Source organism: Protomyctophum bolini, assembly GCF_963924005.1.
Source record: "Protomyctophum bolini genome assembly, chromosome: 5".
In the NCBI taxonomy this organism is placed as follows: Eukaryota; Metazoa; Chordata; class Actinopteri; order Myctophiformes; family Myctophidae; genus Protomyctophum; species Protomyctophum bolini.
In genome coordinates this window covers 44,077,788-44,098,616 of record NC_137866.1, presented here as the reverse complement: position 1 = coordinate 44,098,616, position 20,829 = coordinate 44,077,788, and the positions used below count along the sequence as shown (strand labels likewise).

The 20,829-nt window shown below is 43.3% G+C and overlaps 2 protein-coding genes across 2 annotated transcripts in view; one reads left to right on the top strand and one right to left on the bottom strand.

Annotated features, from left to right (window-relative positions):
* LOC308315882 (cyclin-dependent kinase 17-like) overlaps window positions 1–15,928 on the bottom strand; it is an 85,703-nt gene extending 69,775 nt beyond the window's left edge. The window contains 1 exon segment of the mRNA XM_080764128.1: window positions 15,516–15,928. The gene's annotated coding sequence lies outside the window, so the exon portion shown is untranslated.
* A 3,202-nt stretch (window positions 15,929–19,130) lies between these two features.
* Window positions 19,131–19,448, top strand: LOC308315761 (large ribosomal subunit protein eL37-like). Its single transcript, XM_080763890.1, has one exon. The coding sequence runs from the start codon at window positions 19,141–19,143 to the stop codon at window positions 19,432–19,434; it is 294 nt and encodes a 97-aa protein (XP_080620016.1). The 5' UTR covers window positions 19,131–19,140; the 3' UTR covers window positions 19,435–19,448.
* Window positions 19,449–20,829: the final 1,381 nt, after the last annotated feature.

The following is a 20,829-nucleotide window of genomic DNA, read 5'->3' as shown; positions in this document are numbered from 1 at the left end:
AATCAATCAATCAACCACCATGACCACAAGGACAAGAGGTCACTACAGACTGAAACAGGGGGAGAGAGAGAGAGAGAGAGAGAACAGTGTCCAGCCTCAACCTCAGACCAGCACTGCTTTGCAACCACTAATTAGAGTCAACCAAATTATTAAACAAATAAAATACACATATCTGGAACATTGGAACAATCAAACCAAAACTCAAAACAAACTTAATTGTTATCTGGCCCTAAAACATGAATATAAACTGGCTGAGTATCTGTATACGGTCAAAGATAAAAAACAGCGACAGATCATGACTAAATACAGAATGAGTGACCACAGTCTGGCCATAGAGAAAGGACGACACAAGAAGTCCTACCTACCTCCAGAACAGAGAGTCTGTGGTCATTGTACCTCAGCTGAGGTAGAGACTGAGACACACTTTCTAATTCATTGTAATAAATATAATAATATAAGAACCACATATTTTAATAAATTTGAGTTGTTGATCCCAAAGTTTAAAGAGTTGCATGACAGTGACAAACAACTCATTCTGTTGGGAGAGGGACCTGCAGCACATCTGGCTGCACAGTATGTGACTGCATGTCACAAAATGAGGGACACTTAAAAAAATATATATATACACAATGACTATTATCTTGACACGAACCATCTCGACACACCACGGACACATTTAATATTGTACATTTTGACAGTATTTTCATATTGTATTGTGAAATTAATGTTCTATTTGCTTGTTTTCTGTTATATTTTGTATTTATTTTATTTTGTTGAACTTCATGCTTTGGCAATACTGTACTACATTCATGCCAATAAAGCTAACTGAATTGAATTGAATTGAATTGAGAGAGAGGTGGAGTAAGGGAGGGGGGGGACAGAAACATGGAGAAAGGTTGATGTTACATCTCCACACATATTTCAGCTGTCACAGATAAGATATACCGTATGTGATTCACAAAAATCTGTTTCCATGAGTTTTAGGTTTCTTTTGCTGTAGAAACTAGTCTGATTCCAATCTGGACAGGCCATAAATCTGGCGTTTTTTTTGGGCAGTATACTGTGAACATAGCTTAAGGGAATGCAGGTTTATATACACGACTGTTTCCTTGAGGGACAAGCATGCAGTGCTTTTACTACAAAGCTGGGGGGGAAAAGCACAGTCAGGAAGACTAAATCCATCGATTTCCTCCACTGACCTGCTGCATTTGCAGTGTGAGCAACACATTACACATTAGCCCAAGCTCCAAAGATATCTCTAAAAACTCCAGTGTGTGTGTGTGTGTGTGTGTGTGTGTGTGTGTGTGTGTGTGTGTGTGTGTCACTGCGTGTCACTGCGTACTAATTCCTACAGTAAGAATTAATAAGGCGTCCATCTCCAAACTTTGCACAAATATAATGCATGCCATGGCAAATCCAATAAACTATACCCTTCATGCTTGCACATTTCATATTTCCCTTTGCACTTTGACTAAAACTCAGATGTTGCCACTGATTTAGCCCAGTGGAGGGCGGACCACTGATTTAGCCCAGTAGAGGGCGGCCCACTGATTTAGCCCAGTAGAGGGCGGACCACTGATTTAGCCCAGTAGAGGGCGGACCACTGATTTAGCCCAGTAGAGGGCGGACCACTGATTTAGCCCAGTAGAGGGCGGACCACTGATTTAGCCCAGTAGAGGGTGGCCCACTGATTTAGCCCAGTAGAGGGCGGACCACTGATTTAGCCTAGGGCGGACCACTGATTTAGCCCAGTAGAGGGCGGACCACTGATTTAGCCCAGTAGAGGGCGGACCACTGATTTAGCCCAGTAGAGGGCGGACCACTGATTTAGCCCAGTAGAGGGCGGACCACTGATTTAGCTCAGTAGAGGGTGGACCACTGATTTAGCCCAGTAGAGGGCGGACCACTGATTTAGCCTAGGGCGGAGCCTAGTAGATGGCGGCCCACTGCGCATGCGTGGCGGCCCAACACTCAGTCACGCAATAGCTTTGTAATAAATCGGTTCTAGTGAGCAGAAAGAATCAATAATAAGCAGACTTGGCAACCTGACTGTAGAAAGTAACAGTACAGTAAAGAACTTGGGGGTCATTATTGATTCTGAATTGAATTTTAATTCACACATTAATCATGTTACCAAGATTGCCTTTTTTCACCTTAGAAATATTGCACGAATCAGAGCCTATTTGTCATTGGACGATGCAAAAACGATAATCCACGCCTTTGTTTTTTCTCGGCTTGATTACTGCAAAGCACTTTTTTCTGGACTGCCTAAGAAAACAACTGACAGATTACAACTTGTCCAAAATGCAGCAGCCAGAGTTTTAACTAGAACTAAGATGAGAGAACATATTACTCCAGTTTTGGCTTCACTGCACTGGCTTCCGGTTGTTTTTAGGATTGATTTTAAATTTATTTTACTTGTGTATAAAGCTCTCAATGGTCTCGCACCTTCCTACCTACATGACTGCCTGCCTAAATATGTCCCAAACCGCCCCCCTAAGGTCTTCCACTGCTGGCCTGCTCGCTTTGCCTAATAAAATGGCAACTAAAAAATACGGGGAAGCAGTTTTTTGCTTCTACGGGCCGACGGCATGGAACAAACTCCAACTGTACCTACGACCTGTATACATTTTTAAAGCACAGCTCAAGACCCACTTCTACACCCTTGCTTTTAATTGATCTTTTATTTTTTGTTATTCATGTCCTCACTGTATTGCATTACTGCTTGTTTTTTAATGTTTATGCCTTGCTTTTCTTTTCTTTTCTTCTCCATTGCTCTGTAAAGCACTTTGAGCTGCATTTCATGTCATGAAAGGTGCTATACAAATAAAAATGTATTATTATTATTATTAAAACTTTTCATTGGTTCAATTTACGATTGGCTAATGGAAGGGCGACCAGGCAGACGGGCCACAGCCATGTGACGTTACTCCTACATAACCATAAACAAACCCCATATGCCCATAATATATAATATAGGCATATATGGAAGATCTGGTTGTCCAGAGCCACAGATCCAAATGCTACGCACAGGGCCATAGATGCATGCCAACATTACAGTACATAAGGGACAAGGACTGACATACAGAGATCTCTTTATGGCCACAAAAAAGGTACACAGACAGACAAGTAGCCTACTGTACAACGGGTCAGGTACTGTGACAAAGCCATAGCCAAAGCCAAAGCCATAAGACATATGACTTATGACTCAGAAATATTGGCCTAACACTTAGGCATTTAGAGGTTATTAGGTTTAGGGGATCAGGTTGGATGTTTAGTTAGTTTACTTAGTTTTGCACCGCCAATATCAAAAAGCCGATCTACAAGGTCACAACATGATGGTGTGTCATGTTTGTGAGCTTGCAGATCTGCTTTTTTATATCGGCGGTGCAAAACTGACACACCATCATGTTGTGAGGTTGTACATCTGCTTTTTTTGGTGCACAACGACTCCGGGCACGTAATAAGAAATAAGAATCAATTAGGCTTGGGGAGGATTAGGGTTTTAAAATGTTAGTGTGTGTGTGTGTGTGTGTGTGTGTGTGTGTGTGTGTGTGTGTGTGTGTGTGTGTGTGTGTGTGTGTGTGTGTGTGTGTGTGTGTGTGTGTGTGTGTGCGTGTGTGTGAGAAGTGTGATCTCCTGAGCCATAAAGGCTTTGATAGGAGCTGGAAGGAAATGGAACGAGGACAGAAATACTCTGCCGTAGAATCGCTTCTGTACCTCTAGGCCAGCAGAGCTGAGTGACCCTAACCACACACACACACACACACACACACACACACACACACACACACACACACACACACACACACACACACACACACACACACACACACACACACACACACACACACACACACACACACACACACACACACACACACACACACACACACACACACACACACACACACACACACACGTTTGAAGCACCATACTTGTGAGGGCATCAATGATTTGAGACGGCAATTTCATGAATGCCTCTTGGCCACTTTTAGTAACCCTATAAGACAGAAGCCGAAAAATAGCAGATCTACAAGCTCACAGAGTGTGAGTTTGTAGATCTGTTTCTATTTTCCAGTGTGTGAGAGACATCGCTGTGCAACTTATGCATCTTGTTCATGTGAAAATGAGATGCTGCATCTCTCATCCCTTCAGAACAAACCTGAATAACTCTTATTTACTCTAACTAACACTTAAACCTGACCTCTACATGTCTATAACCACTGGTCTTGTCCTAAAATTCAGAAATACTGGCAGGATGTCCACTCCACCTTGGAGACCATTCTGTGTTTTGAGAAACCTCTGTCTGTTTATTTCCTACTGTTGGGAAATATCCCTGAAGAGTTTCTAATACATGATAAATATTTAATCAAGATCCTCTTAGCATCAAGTAAAAAAGCAATCACACGACGCTGGTGCCAACAGGACCCACGAAACGAAAGATCAATGGATGGACATTATTGAGGAACTGTATTCTATGGAAAAACGAACATTCATACTGAGACTACAAGAGGATAAATTCTATAAAAAGTGGGAAAAGTGGAATCTCTTCTCTCAGCCTAGCGATATTGCAATAGGATTTCATTGAATGTTTTTTGTAATATGAAAAATGCAGCCTTTTTTCTTTTACTTTTTGTATTTTTCTTTCCGTATAGTCCTGTTAGTTGTGTTTTCTTGTCTGTTCTTCCTTCAATAAAATTAAGTGAAAAAATAAATGTCTAACCACTAACCTTAACACTTAAACCTGACCTCTAAATGTCTAACCACTAACCTTAACACTTAAACCTGACCTCTAAATGTCTAACCACTAACCTTAACACTTAAACCTGACCTCTAAATGTCTAACCACTAACCTTAACACTTAAACCTGACCTCTAAATGTCTAACCACTAACCTTAACACTTAAACCTGACCTCTAAATGTCTAACCACTAACCTTAACACTTAAACCTGACCTCTAAATGTCTAACCACTAACCTTAACACTTAAACCTGACCTCTAAATGTCTAACCACTAACCTTAACACTTAAACCTGACCTCTAAATGTCTAACCACTAACACTAACCCGGTCTCCAACTTGAAAGTATCTCACAAACTCCATTTCTCATATACTTCTGGGGACAGTTGGCCCTCACAAGTATAGCGCACACGTCGCACACGCATGCACACACACACACACACACACACACACACACACACACACACACACACACACACACACACACACACACACACACACACACAGAGAGAGAGAGAGAGAGTGCCTGCTGCCCTTCTCTTTGTGTGTTCCAACCTTGCAGGCTTTAACAACAAAAGCCATTCATCCTTTCACCGAGTCTCTCCGTGTCCGTCGTTCAGTCCCTGGTCGGTGGAAGGAACGCACACATCTGGAGGAATTCATAGCCATCGTCATCTGCATTATGTGGACAGCATGAAGCGTATTTATTTCATCATCTGCATTATGTGGACAGCATGAAGCGTATTTACTTCACGGGTGCAACGTAGTCATATAGTTAATATCACCTCTCTGATATAGCCTCCAGTCCAGAAGCAAATATTTGAGTAAAACAATAATATATTTAATATTTGCACACATTTTCGTGATTTTTTTCCAAAACAGCAGATCTACAAGCTCATGGCTTGCATATATATCTCAAAGGAATAAAATATGTTAAAGTGGTTGGAATTATTGTGATGTTAATATATCAATCAACTGCCATTTGGTGCGTGAAATAGAAAAGAAACGACCGTGGAGCAGCACGCCTAAAAGATCTATAAGCTCCACAAGCATTATAGCTTGTAGATCTGCTTTTTTCACCACGCGATGGAAAGAAAATTAGGCATTAAAGACAGAGACTGTAACTCTGTACGTGCGTGCTGCGTGTGTGTGCGCGTGGTGCGTGTGTGCGTGTGTGTGTGCGTGTGTGTGGTGTGTGTGTGCGTGCGTGGTGCGTGTGTGCGTGCGTGGTGCGTGCATACGTATGAAGCAGGACCTCTCAGCCTGGTGGAGAGAAACGGATGGAGGCAGAGCATCATCTCTCTTTCATTTCAGACCATGGATCAAATCAGCGGGGGAACGAGTCTCCCTCCCCCCTCATTTGCATGTGTTCCCAGACTTCTCAGGGCTATAAAAGGAGCCTTCAAAACATGGAGATTGGATTCCGTCTGTGTGACTGACCTGGCGGGAGGGAGTATAGGCCCTCTCACAATGACATAATTGCCAAATCGCAATTATTCAAATCCTAATCGTCCATATATTTTCAAATATCTGAAAAGAGAATAGCCGATCTACAAGGTTACACAAAGTGCTGTCTCTAGCTTGTAGATTGGCTTTTTCCGCTATAAAGAAATTGCGGAAAGTATAAAGTTATCACTCTTTCTTTTCTTGCCCAGCCTTGTGAGATTTGTGTTTACAAAGCCCCTAGAAGCCAAACAGAAATGTCATTTTCATTTACGTTTATTTTGTTCCTAGGTTCAATGGAAAAACACAATTAAAATTAAATTGTTAATCGCAGTCACATGGCTGCAAGATTAACATTTTATGATCCTGACAGCCCGAGGCAGGAGGAGTTATTCAGGAATTTGTGCAAAAATGTGTGCAATTTATTGACTTCTGGTGTAGGGGTGCACATTTCATTAATTACCAATTCAACCCCAGCATGCCTATTCTGGGGGGGGCATTATGTTAAGCTCATAAAACATAAAAAGTGGTCCGAATGCAGCTGTATCTTGGGTCTGAGAATAGGTTTAAGCCAGTAACCACAATAACCAGATAAACCCAGGCTAAAATGACCATCAACACATACTCACATGCAGCCAATACCCATGCATATAGACATTACCCACACACACACTCACACACGTGCATACGCAGATTACGCACACACACACACACACACACACACGCGCGCGCACACACACACACAATATTGTGTAATTTCACACGCTGCGTCTTATCTCTGCTGAATTACCATGAGAGAGAGGCGATACAATGTGAGCGCTATGAGCTTGTAGATCTGCTATTTTGCTACAGTATAACATAATGCTTAGTTAAAACACCAAAAGGGGTTCCCGTCCAGAATGGGTTTTAACCATAGACTGTCAGTCCAATCGCCAAAATTAATTTACAAAAATGAATTTACTCTTATGTACCCGTACCCGTACACAAGAAAACACACATAACATTAACAACTAGATAAAGTGCCCGTCGGCACATAGGTCTCCATCAGGGCAGGTCAGGTTGTGGCCTCCTGGTGGCGCTATAACAGGCCGTTGAGGAATATTTGGGGCAGAGGTTCGTCGTTGGCATCCAGGGAGTGTGTGTGTGTGCAAAGTTTGGCATGGATCGGGCCAACGGTGCCGGAGATTAGCTGATAACGGACGGAAGGACACACACACACACACACGGACTGAAGGACACACACTACACACGGAAGGAGAGCAAAACATACTCTCCCCCTAGGCCTTCGGCCTGGCGGAGACAATAAAAAAGAACCATGAAAAAACGAAATAATATTCCCCCTTTTTCGTTCCCTGCATTTCTGCCTGCAGAGTCGACTACAAAACACTGATGTTGGCCTACAAGGCAACCACAGGCATGGCACCCCCAATACCTTCAAGGCATGACAGAGCCCTCTCACTCACTCAGATCAGCCAACACAGGAGGAAAGCCATTGGAACCTTCTCTAAAACACCCAGGACAGACAATGCTCCACATGTCTCAGACTGTTCTTCTCCCTCCTGGCTCACAAACTGTGGAACAAACTCCCCCATTGCACTCAGAACTTCAGACTTTGAAGACTCTGCTCTTCAGACTCCACCTCATCCCCTAGCAATTCATGCCACCCTCTGTCTAGATTGATGCTAGTGTTTATTTTCCTGCCAGGGTGCAGTCTACGCCTGACAAGCCTATAAGTAACACAGACATGAGCAACGTGTATAAATAAAGTAGCTATATTAAAAAAAAGGTACTGTACTACTACTACTACTACTATACAAATGTGTGCAGGGTCCCAAAACAGGTCCCAAAACACTCTCTAGATAACGCTGGTTCTTGGTTTGCCTGTGATCCTAGTTTCCTGAGGCACTACAGTACACAGTCCCCTTTGCATTCTATGTACAGTATGTGATTACCTTGCTCATTCTAAGTGGCACTGGATAAGAGCGTCTGCTAAGTGCCTAAATTGTAAATTGTTTAGCCTCAACTCTGAACGACACAACTCCCACAGTCGAGTTTAACCCATTCTGAACGGGAACCCATTTTGGTGATGGCATCATGTTATGCTTTAGCTATTGAAAAATAGCAGATCTACAAGCTCGTAGCGCGCCACCGAGTGTTGGCTTGTAGGTCTGCTATTTTTTTTTTAATCGAAGAACGACTGACATTTTTAGAATCTGATCTCAGGTCAGAATGGGTTGATCAGACCAGTGTGTGTCCAGTGGAAACCTTGTATGAATCTGATCTCAGGTCAGAATGGGTTAATTTATACTCCTTTCCCTGACAAAGTATAAATCAGGGTTCACTCGCCATAAGATTGATAGGCAGTGTGTGTGTAAATACGGGTACTACAGTTTGATTTGTTTGAAAGCAGAGCAATGTTCATCACTGGGCCTACTGTACTGTACTCTACTGTACTGTACTGTAAATCCAACAACATGCTACCGTAAACATACGTTTAAAATAACAGAACAAGGTAGAACCTTGGTAGAGCATGACAAAGTTTTTTATTATTATTTCCTTGACATGAAAATGTTTGAGAACAACTCATTTCAACAACATTAGGAAAGCAAGCTGAAATAAGCAACTACTCTTTAAAAATAACCGGAACTACCAATATTTACAAGAACTTTTACAGAAAAAACAACCCAAAGTTGCTTATAATAAGCAGACATGGCAACACTACACAGGATCGGCGTCCATCCAAATTGCCATTCAGAATTTAGTAGGCTACAGATATTGCAAATAGCATAAAAGTGGAGGGACTACTACACACAAAATGATCACAAGAATGGCGATAATTAGTCCGGAAATAGCTGGACTCCTGGTATGTCGGAAAAAAGGCCTGCACCCCCCAGATACACAGACAGACAGACTGACCCTCTTACAGCCAGCCTCGCAGAGCCACAGCGTAAAAACGGCAGGAAAAAGTAGTGAGTCAGCAGGCATTCCCTGTGTGTGTGTGTGTGTGTGTGTGTGTGTGTGTGTGTGTGTGTGTGTGTGTGTGTGTGTGTGTGTGTGTGTGTGTGTGTGTGTGTGTGTGTGTGTGTGTGTGTGTGCGTGTGCGAGGAGGAAGGAGGACACTGTGATTTATTCAAGACACACACCGTTTGGGTTGCTAGGTTACAGGCCCAGGCCAGGAACCGCAGCACTCTCCTCTCTGAGTTGATGATCAAGAACCAACCGAGAGAGAGAGAGAGACAGAGAGAGACACACAGACAGACTCTTTCGCCCTCTCTTTCGCCCTCTCCAAAAACTCAAACATAGAAACTTCATACCAGCTTCATACAGTGCTTGCTTGCGTTACCAGTTAGCCGTTACCAAATGGTCTGCATTGATATAGTCCATTTGGAAAATGGACTGCATTTATATAGCGCTTTCCTCCAAAGCGCTATATACAATAATATACAATGTATTCCACACTCACTCATTAACACACTGATGGCGGGGGAAACCATGCAAGGCACCAACCTGCACATCGGGAGAAGTTACGGGTTCAGTGTCTTGCTCAAAGACACTTTGACACAATTTACAATTTAGGCATTTAGCAGATGCTCTTAATCCCGAGCGATTTACAGTAAGCAAGAACAACACATGGTAAATTGGTAATACATCAAATACATCAAAAATAGGTTCCGATCAGACTTTGAAGATATGGGGGTGCCAGTTTTGTACTCTACGGGCAGCAATCGGGAGCCAATGGAGGGAGGGGGAGAAATGTGAGAATTTTGGCTGGTTGAAGACCAAGCGTGCTGCGGCATTCTGGATCTTGGCTTAGGCCACTAGGCCAGTAAGGAGAGAGTTTTGATAGGCAGGAGGAGGCCTGGGTCTCTGGGATCGAACCTGGAGCCTTTGGATTCTGTATGAGCCAAGCGGCCCTGCTAAGCCCACTGGTACAGTGCTTGGGTTACCAGTTACCCAGGCGACACTGCGGCACAGTGGGCAGTGCTGGCACACCATTCCTGCCAGGCCACCTCTGCCTGGGATTCCTCTGCCAACTATACCTCCTCAGTTATTTTAGACGGCAACGAATGGACGCATGGAGGATCATTATGCAACAGCACCACATTGTATAGACAAACTGCAGCTAGCTGTGTGTCATACAATCCTCAGTGTAAGTCACATTTTGTTGTTAAAATAAGTGTTTAATAGCTCTATATATTCTGACTGATAGTAATACTAATCATTAACGAGGACGGTTTGTTCGGTAACAGGGGTGAGCCCCCTCCATCTCTCCAGTCTTCAGCTCTTTAGTGAACTAAAGAGCGCTTTTTCTCAATGAAAATCGGGCTGGGATACCAATTTCTTCAAAGAGGAGGAGGGGAGGGGAGGGGGGGGCGCGCACACACACACACACACACACACACACACACACACACTTCCATCAGCAAAGTGTCACATGCCCACCTGTGACCTTTCAGAGTGCCATACCGTCTGTCCTTCTATCTCTTGGTTAACCTGGTTCATACCCAGTGTTCTCTCCATCTCTCAAGGTTCAAGGTTCAAGGTCCAAGGTTACTATATTTTGTCTCCCTTGAGAGAGAATTGTCTTGGAGACAACTAGGACCAGCTGCATTACAGACACAATACCTTCAATATACCCTCATTATACCCGAGTAACTACTTCTCCAAAGTGAGTGACACCCACAGCCACAACACTAGGGGGAGCGACAACGATCTGCCGATACCACCCAAATATAGAACAAGCATGGGGAAATTCTCATTTTACCACTCTGCCACCACCAAAATGTGAATGTCAGTTGATTCTTTATATGCAGCATAATTAATTATTTTGTGGATTTTTTGGAACACAGTTCTTATCCCATTTTGGGCGGGAACCCCTTTTGGTGTTAGCATTATGTTATGCTTTAGCTATTGAAAAACCTTATTTGAATTATATGAAAAGATTGTCCTTACCTGTATCAGAAATGTTATAGGTTAGTTCTTTTTCAGCTATCTCAATCTAGATCTATTGCTTCTAGAAACAACTTAATTTCTATATAGTAGATGTGTCTCTTCTTGTTTTGTTTTCCTTTTTGTTTAGTTTTTTGTATTTAATTTTCATTATTATTATTGTTATTATATGCTTGTCTTCTATACAGTATATGTGGGTTTGTATGTGGAGAGGGGGGAGGGTTGAGGGCGGGTGGTATGTGTATTTTGTGAAACATTGAAAATAAAAACAAAATATTTAAAAAAGAAAGTGTGGTCTCATTGGTCATTGAGGGGGGTTCCAGGTTAATATAGCATCAAAATCACTTTAATCCTAAACACATACATTGGCTACTGTGGGAGATTTTCTTTTTCATCAATGAATTGGCACAAAACAATTCCAATAGGTTTTCGGTTTATTTTCAATTAGTCTGATTAACCACTCTTATACTTTGATTTTTCAATTACATTAACAACAATAGTGAAAATAGCCGATGCGTTGTGAGCTTGTAGATGTGCAATTTTCACTATTTATGATAGTGGCAGAAATAAATGAATAACTAGGTTCTCACAGGAGAGGACACAAAAAGGTAACAATAATCAAAAGTATCGATGGTGATCACGGATCAAACATGAGAAAAAACTACAGATCCAGGCACTCGGGAGTAAAAAATGAGGAAGAGCTTTCAGGGCGAAATCAGGATGAAACATGCTGCAGTTGCCTTTTAATAAATAAAAGCTTTTCCTCCCATTTAGTATTTACTCCTGAGTGCCTGGATCATCTGTTGTATTTTACCGAGTGTCTGTTGCTTTTTCTAATGGTATTAGAAATATTGATTTGATTTGACGTCATATGGCCCAGCTCTAATCAGAAGACAGAGGACCTGGATCAAATCAGTCTGCCGAAAGAATTCTAAGTACATGTTAATAATCAGCTCATTTGCTACACAAGTGTAATTTAACACAACCCACCAAGTGTGCAAACATAAGCGCACAGGTGCTGATTTTCTTCACGTTCCACGTTATTAATGAACGCAGCTGTTCACACTGGCCGCACACGGACACTCCACTCACGTGAAGATTTGTATTTGTTTCCGGGCAAAAATAACATGTTTTTGTGCATGCGTTCTCATTGAAACACATTGACCAGACATCTTGCTGTGGCCAAGTTGGCGAGAACAGTTGCGCAAGACAAAGTATGTGAGCAACTTTTTTTGGAGGGGTTCCTTATTTTCTTTGGCAGAAGCAATGAAATAATTTTTAAATCAACAATATTTTTTGCTGTAATACTTTCTGTGAAATGGTTGAAGTAGTCGTGTTGAACGTGGGATAATGAACAGTCGTTATTGAGAAACAAGCCCTTTCAGGTGATTCAAGGGGTGCATATATTTCTAAATGAGCACCTCACTGCTCATTGTGAAATAAGAATGTTCAGTTCTCAACCTCAGCAAACTGAAAAGGTTAATCTCTGTATGACTGTATGAAGCATACACAATTTTACAGAATTGCTGATTGAGTCAACTAATCAGTTCGTCGACAAATTCCTATTAGTCGACTAAGAACATATTTAGCCGAGGACAGCCTTAATCTTAATCTCATGTCTAACATGGACAGTTACAGTGCACGTGTAGCTGGTCTAGCACCCAGCCGACATCAGGGGTTCTCACACTTTTTTTAATTTCAAGGACACCCATAACTCTAACAGTGTACAAAATGGAACCAAATGAGTTACATGCCTGCAAGGGTCCATTCCGAATCTGAACCCCTCAAAGAACTCAGAGGGTCCCGTCTGGACCCCATTTTGAGAACCACTGGCCTACTTACAATATAAGACAATTTAATGGCCATTACACAGTAAAGAACCGTTGGACGCAACAGCCCGAAGAAAGATGCATGAGTAATGCACAAATCTGCCCAACTACAGAACAAATGCAGGCACGCACACACGCACACACACACACACACACACACACACACACACAAGATATAACCGCAAAAAGAAGTGCACTGGCTCCTCCCCAATATAGTATCTTTCCTTACAGAACATTACAGTAAGACTGACCCTTGGTGTTAATTTACATCTGAGTGGACAAATGGAATCACATGATGGCGAGAGAGGGGAGGTGAAGGAAAGGAGCTGATGCCGTGTTACAGTGTATGGCAATAGGCCTACAACTGAAAACATGACAAACATAATGCAAATATATTACGAGAAGAGTGACAAAGAGCGGGCAGATGGAAGTGTTGAAGGTCCGGGGAAACTAAAAAGAGACCACGTTTATTGTCTACACAGTGGGCAGTGGCTCACAAAGTGGGAGATGGAGAGGGCTCCAGTGGTCCCCAATAAAATAAGCTACTGTAGCATCCAAATCCATTGAACTACTTTGACCCATCACCCTATCGTATACTTTCGCTCTACAGATTGTACTTCTGCTGTTATTTTTTTAATCTTGAAATACTTTTGTAAAATTGTAACAGTCACCAATCTTTTATGGGGGTCCCCCTGGCACAAAATCTATACAGATGGGGGTCCGCAGCCATATTCCTTTCAATTTGGGAGTCCTTAATATTAAAATGTTTTAGAGCCAATTAGCTAAATCCAAACCACTGCATAAAGGGAAAGTGGTCAATACTAGTACATCTCAAGACAGAGATTTTCTTTTAACCAAACGGGTTCCCAGATCACTGATGATGTGGCTCAGGACTCAGGAGTAAGGTTGGGATCCGGAACCGGAAGAATCTGAGGAAGCAGAATCGGTTCACAATTGGAACCATCTCTGGAACCGGGTTTTATCACACTGACGGAGCTGGCGTGTAGACTTCACTTCTGCTGTACAATTACAATAGCCTACATGATTCTCAATTTATTTTAATTTCAAGGACCACCATAACTCTCAGAGTTACAGACCTACTAAGGGTCCATTTGGGACCCTCCAATAGGAATAATTAACAGGATTTTGTAAAGAATCAGATCGATAAGAGGGAGTCATTAAGGAACTAGATCTGAATTAAATCCGAAAGGTTCCCAAATTCATTATTTAGCCCTGGATCAAGATCATAACTAGGTCATATTCAAAATACATTGGACAGTGATGGAAGATTCTCTGTAACATTCTCTCTCTCTCTCTCTCTCTCTCTAAACAGCTGCACTACCAGATGCAACATCTCTACAGTATATCCCATTATTTGTCAAATATGTTTGATAATGTTGGAGTAATAAATAATCAAAAACAATATAATCACAACAGACGAGATTAAAGGTGGATCTGAAGTGGTCTGCAATTATGTCCACATTATGACCTTTGACAAAAGAAGACACATTACAGCTATGACTGAGTAATATAACTTTCCATAAAGCAATGTGTTGTTGTAATGGCACCAACAGTACAGTAGCACTAGCCTACGTGACAAGTAAGGGCAAATTGCGTCCAAGCGCATTATTTCCATTTCCAATAATCCCATATTGACAGAGTGATAAATAATGTATATGCTCAGCGATTCTCCCACCACGCTGCCGCAAGAAACGTTGAAGTTTAACGAGTTGATGATAATGACTACTAGGATTTGGTGTAAATTGCCTACAGTGCAGCCTTGCTATCGGCTATATCGACAACACTGCAACACAAGAACTGGACTGTCCCATTTCAGAACAGAACTGTTGGCTATGGTGACAATAATCCATATTCGAGCTCTCTATTACTCGGCAGGGTAAAGAGCACATTAGTGGCGTGCCCGTGTGACACATGTCACGGAAATCCAACGACAAACGAGATTTGACAGATTATTATTGCAAAAAGGGCCTTTGGTTTTTTTTGGTCAATTCCTCTCCCCGTGTTTTCCTAGCGCCTGTATCCCAGGAGGAGGAGTCGTGCAGGGCAGAGAAAAGTTCCAGAGGAACCCCATGCAGTGTGGGAGAAACTCTACCTAATAGCTTGTATCGCATTCCCGTTTCGACCCACTAGTGCACATTACAATCCATTTTACTATCGATTTATGCGGGTTAATGCATGGGGGGGGGACCAGCTAAACCCCGCCGACAGACAGAGGCACTATACAGACAGACAGACAGACAGGCAGCCTTCTGTTGGATTATTTAGTCCACATTTTGGGAGTTAAAAAAAAGCATGCGACATAAATGAACCGCTGCATTGTGTGGAAATGCACGTTATTGTGATGTATTACCATAAGAAAAGCAACAACAACAACAACATAGACCCACAACATATACGACTGCAATGTCAGGTTCATTGGCTATCTTAAGAACAACAACCTTATATTTAACCACCGTTTCTTTCTGCCCCTATATATATCAATGTCAAGATCGAATCACAGATACAGTAAAAAGTGGGAAAGCAAGCACTGACCTGGTAAATAGCTCTGATGTAGGAGACTGTTATGGCTCCTCTTCTATATATGTGATGATATTAATAATGATAATCCAGCCCGACGGTATCCTCTCACTGCGACAAGTTAGTCCAACTAGAGTACTTGTTTGTAAATCACAATAGATGGCCTATTAAAGCAGTCTTATCCCCTGTTTCGGGTTGCTGAGAGAGAGTGTGTGTCGCAATCCCGGCTCCTCGACTGGTGAGTTCATTGTTGACTCGTTAATTCACTGCATTGGTTTCGTTTTGTGTGTGTGTGTGTGTGTGTGTGTGTGGCTGTGTGCATGTATTTGTGTCTGTGTGTGCGTGCGTGTCGCACGCTGACAATGACAACACCGTCCCGTCCCGTTCCGTCCCGTCCGTTCGTCCGACCAGCAGGCAGCAGCAGCCATATCGCCGTGGACGGTGGATCCCCGAGTGGAAGCCCGTACTGTGGCGTGATGTGATCCCGCAGAACACCGCAAGGGGCTGTGTGTGTGTGTGTGTGTGTGTGTGTGTGTGTGTGTGTGTGTGTGTGTGTGTGTGTGTGCGCGTGCGCGTGTGCGTGTGTGTGTGATGGGTTTTGGGGGCAATAATGTCACAGGGGAAATTGGCTTCATTATTCAATCAAGCTCAGTTCTCTGTAATATAATAATAATAATAATAAAACTTTATTTGTATAGCACCTTTCATGACATGAAATGCAGCTCAAAGTGCTATGTAATATGTATGCCAGAGAATTCCATGTGAATTATTTATGCTGGGAAAATTTGTGGAATTTAATACCCTGATATCACTCGTTTTAACCCTGTACGAAGTATATTATGAAATGTTTGTACTTTGCTGTTTTTTAAGGACATGGTTATTTGCCAGTGGCATTAGTACAGTGGTTCTCAACCTTACGGGCCGCGACCCCCAGAAATAATCATAATAAGTTCTCGAACTGGAACTTATCGAAGGCCTTGGCGCCCTGGACCGATTGGTCCACCAGGGCGGCGCCCACCACCCTCATGGAATTGGGGTTGACGTCGCTGAGGAACCCCCCCCCGGAACCTCGGACGGGTCCTCGGGGTTCTTGTGCAGGAAGAGCCTATCGTAGAGGCGCACCTCACAGCGCAGCGGCTCGCTCACCCAGTGGATGAACGCCTTGGGTTTGTCCAGGGGGTCCTTGGGCTTGTCCAGGGGGTCCGCGGTGGTCCCACTGCTACGGCAGGTCACCTCCAGCTCCGTCACTTCACCTCGACTGTCCTTGACCACCCTCGCTACGGAGATGACGTAACCCGCGTGCCTACGACCAGGCGCTCAGGCTGACCAGGGGGAGGCGGTATATGGGGACCAGCATTACTGCATGTTTTTGTGAGGGTACACAAGGATTTAGTTGTTATGCCAGTTGAATCCTCCCCCACTCTCATTTCAGTGTTGTGAGACCCACCAGGAGGATGCAAAGCGTTCGTTCTACTCTTCCCACCCAACACTTCCCGCTGACAGGTGACGCCCCGCCCCCAGGTGTGTCATTCTCTGTCGTTTGGTTCTGCAGTTGTCGCCTTTTACACTAATTGCAGTTAAAACAAAACACACACAGACACACAACGTGTTTTGAGCCTGTAGATCTGTTATTGTCAGTGCAAGACACGTAACTAAATATACAGGAAATCAATTGATTTGTTGTACCTTACAGTAAAATACTAAGATCTTCTTTCTTCTGTTTCCATGCACATATTTCCGGTAACAATTTTTTAAAAGAAAATCTTGTCACTGACTTAAAGTACTAAAGTACTCAATTTTGCCTTGTAGTGTAAATGCAGGATAAGGGGCCATGTCCTCAGCTTTGGATATCATGTCCACAAAGCCTTTATCGATGTCCACAACATTCAAACCTATGAACCATTACTGTTGGTGTGCCTGAAAGTCATTTCATGGTTGTAGTATAATGGATTCAATGTCGGTCGTAAATTACTAGCTTGTCAGATACAATCATTAGTATCAAATGACCAACGCTCCTCTCCAAAAGTTAAACTATTATCTATTTGAGGCACCCAGGCGTTACGCCGTTGGTGGGTCTTGACTGAGACTGTCTAACGAATCCACACGGTGTACAGTTGGAGGGTTTTTTCCTCCAGGGTGGAGACGGCGCTGGTGTCTCTTCAAACTACCCGCCTGGTTGAAACTCTTGTCACACTGTTTACAGCAGTAAGGTTTTTCTCCGGTGTGGGTTCGCTGGTGTCTCTTCAAACTACCCACCTGGTTGAAACTCCTGTCACACTGTTTACAGTGGTAAGGTTTTTCTTCAGTGTGGAGACCCTGGTGTCTCTGGCAACTAGCTAACTGAATGAAACTCTTGTTGCACTGTTTACAGTGAAAAGGTTTTTCTACAGGACGGATACACTGGTGTGTGTTCAGGCCATCTAACTGATCGAAACGTTTGTCACAATGTTCACAAATGTGAGTTTTCTTATCCGTGTAAGTCATCTGATGTCGGTTTACTTCTCTTGGTTGAGTTAAAGTGTTGGTTAACTGTTGACAACTGTAATATCTTGGTTCGTCTGTGCCTCCTGGTTTCTGGCTGGCTATGGAGCCGGTTCTTTCCTGACAGGCTGCTGGGAGGATCTGTCCACTTCTCAGCATTTCACAGTAGGTATTGATGTGGCTCAATGAGCGGATCTGTCCATTCTTCAGCATTTGGCAGTAGAGATTGTCGTGGCTCGTTTTCAAGTGTTTATAGTAGAAGACCTGAGACGTGAAGGCGTATGGACATTCAGGACAGGAGAATACCTGAGTCCTGGACGATTGGGACTCGACTCCTTCCATGACTAGAAAGATGCTGATATACAATGACTGCGATGGGACAGATTGAACTCACTGAGACTGGGTAGGATTTTAAGCTGGCCGGCTGTGACCTCTAATCGTCACTGTGTCACTAGAAGTAGGCCATATGCCCAAATATGGAGTTCTAGGTCAGTCTTGCCCAGATATGGAGATCCATAAAGTGAGATTGTACTCCGAGTAGCAATGTCGGAAACCCTTAACAGTGGATCACGCACCCACAGTGCCGCACACGCACGCACACATGCACACACACACACACGCACGCACGCTTTAATGCTTTAATCTTCACCATTATTACAATTCATGTACAAGTAAATAAATCTTGAGAATGTTCAAGAAAATTTGTATTTTGATTAGTGTTGCCACAGAAACAGCTGACAGCGTGACATGATGTCACATCAGCCTATAAAAGCATTGCACATAGAACTATTCAGCAGATATACTAGTCAGCATAAGTATTAGGAAGTAGGCTATACATTAGGGAAGTACCTGTTTATGACCAGGTTCTAGCAACTGACTAGTTCACAGAGCTCCCTCCCCCCAGCGCCTAAGGAGAGATACAGATACCCATAAGCTACAAAGTCCACAAGTAGGACCAAGCTCTACTGACGGCTTCAATTAGTGTTTCACTGTTGTCTGTACCAAATGACCATACCGAACCGAACAATAAATATGTTCTTGGATTGAGGTCTAGGGACAGAAATATTATTAGGTCTTGGGGGTCGTTAACAAATAAGAATCAGAAATAAACTAAAGCTTGCAGCTTGCTTCCCTCTTTTCCCATCGCTTCAGGAAGAAAATGACGAAGGGAACGTCCTCCTTTGGAAAGCGGCACAACAAGACGCACACTTTGTGCGGTCGCTGTGGATCCAAGGCCTACCACCTGCAGAAGTCCAGCTGTGCAAAGTGTGGCTATCCAGAGAAACGCAAGAGAAAGTACAACTGGAGTGCTAAGGCCAAGAGGAGGAACACCACAGGCACTGGCCGTCTTAGACACCTGAAGGTCGTCTATCGCAGATTCAGGAATGGCTTCCTGGAGGGGACTGCCCCTAAACCAAGGCGGGCAGCAGTTGGCCCGTCCGGCGCCCCTTAAGTGGACAGCGTTATTCGTTGCTATACTTGGGCAAAGCTAACATGTTCCTGGTGACTTTTTCAGTGTTGCTGCACTGTTGGTGCAAAAATAAATGTGTCAGTTAAAAAAGAAAAAAAGCTTGTTAAAAAAGCTTGTTAAAAGCTTGTTAAAAAGCTTACAGCTTGTTTGGAGCCTGTAGATCTGCTATTGTCAGTGCAAGTAACTACTGTATGTATAAATCAATTGATTTGTTGTACCTTACCACGCACATATTTCCGGTAACATAAAAAAAGAAAAAGGAAAAAAAAATCATGTCACTGACTTTCATTGTAAAGTACTCAATGTCGCCTTGTAGTGTAAATGCAGGATAAGGGGCCATGTCCAAAGCTTTGGATATCATGTCAACAAAGCCTTTATTGATGTCCACAACGTTCAAACCTATGAACCATTACTGTTGGTGTGCCTGAAAGTCCTGTCATCTGAATTATTAGCACAAATAGCCTATAGCTGAACTGCTGAAACAATGTAAACATGAATTTCATGGTTGTAGTATAATGGTTTCAATGTCGGTCGTAAATTACTAGCTTGTCAGATACAATCATTATCAAAATGACCAACGCTCCTCTCCAAAAGTTAAACTATTATCTATTTGAGGCACCCAGGCGTTACGCCGTTGGTGGGTCTTGACTGAGACTGTCTAACGAATCCACACGGTGTACAGTTGGAGGGTTTTTTCCTCCAGGGTGGAGACGACGGCGCTGGTGTCTCTTCAAACTACCCGCCTCGTTCTTCAGTGTCTCCTTCGTCCGTTGCTCGCTGAGCACGATGGACGTGAAAAGGGTCAAGGTGTCGGCCATATTTACGAAAGCATACGCGAGTTAAACCTAAACGTGAACTCGTCAGGTGTCGACTTATATTATCGTATAGATGTGTGATGTCATGTGATGTGCGTGGCCTCATAAATCTTATATCATATATAAATGCACCAAGTCTGGTTGTAATCCACGTATCTCGAGAACCGTTCGCCCCGCCGACTTCACATTCGACATGCGCATTCCACCCCCCCGCAGGTCGGGCAGTGCCCAGGGGCGAGTCGGTCGGACCCATGGTTGTCCAGAATCGCCACAAAAAGGCCCTCTCTCTGCCCGGGCTCTGGACAGCTAAGGCCCCTGCCCAGGCGCCATATATGGAGCTGGCCTGTTCTGACACTCCATATTTGGGCATGCCTGACACAGAACTCCATATAGAGGAATAAAGGGACACAGCTGGGCACCGGTCTAGTTTGTACAACACCACACATGCACACACGCACACATGCACACACACAAGATTGTCAAATAATGTAAACGTGAGAAAACGCAACACCAGGCATTTGTCAAAAATCACACCTCGTGTGAAGTGAGGGTCGCTAATATA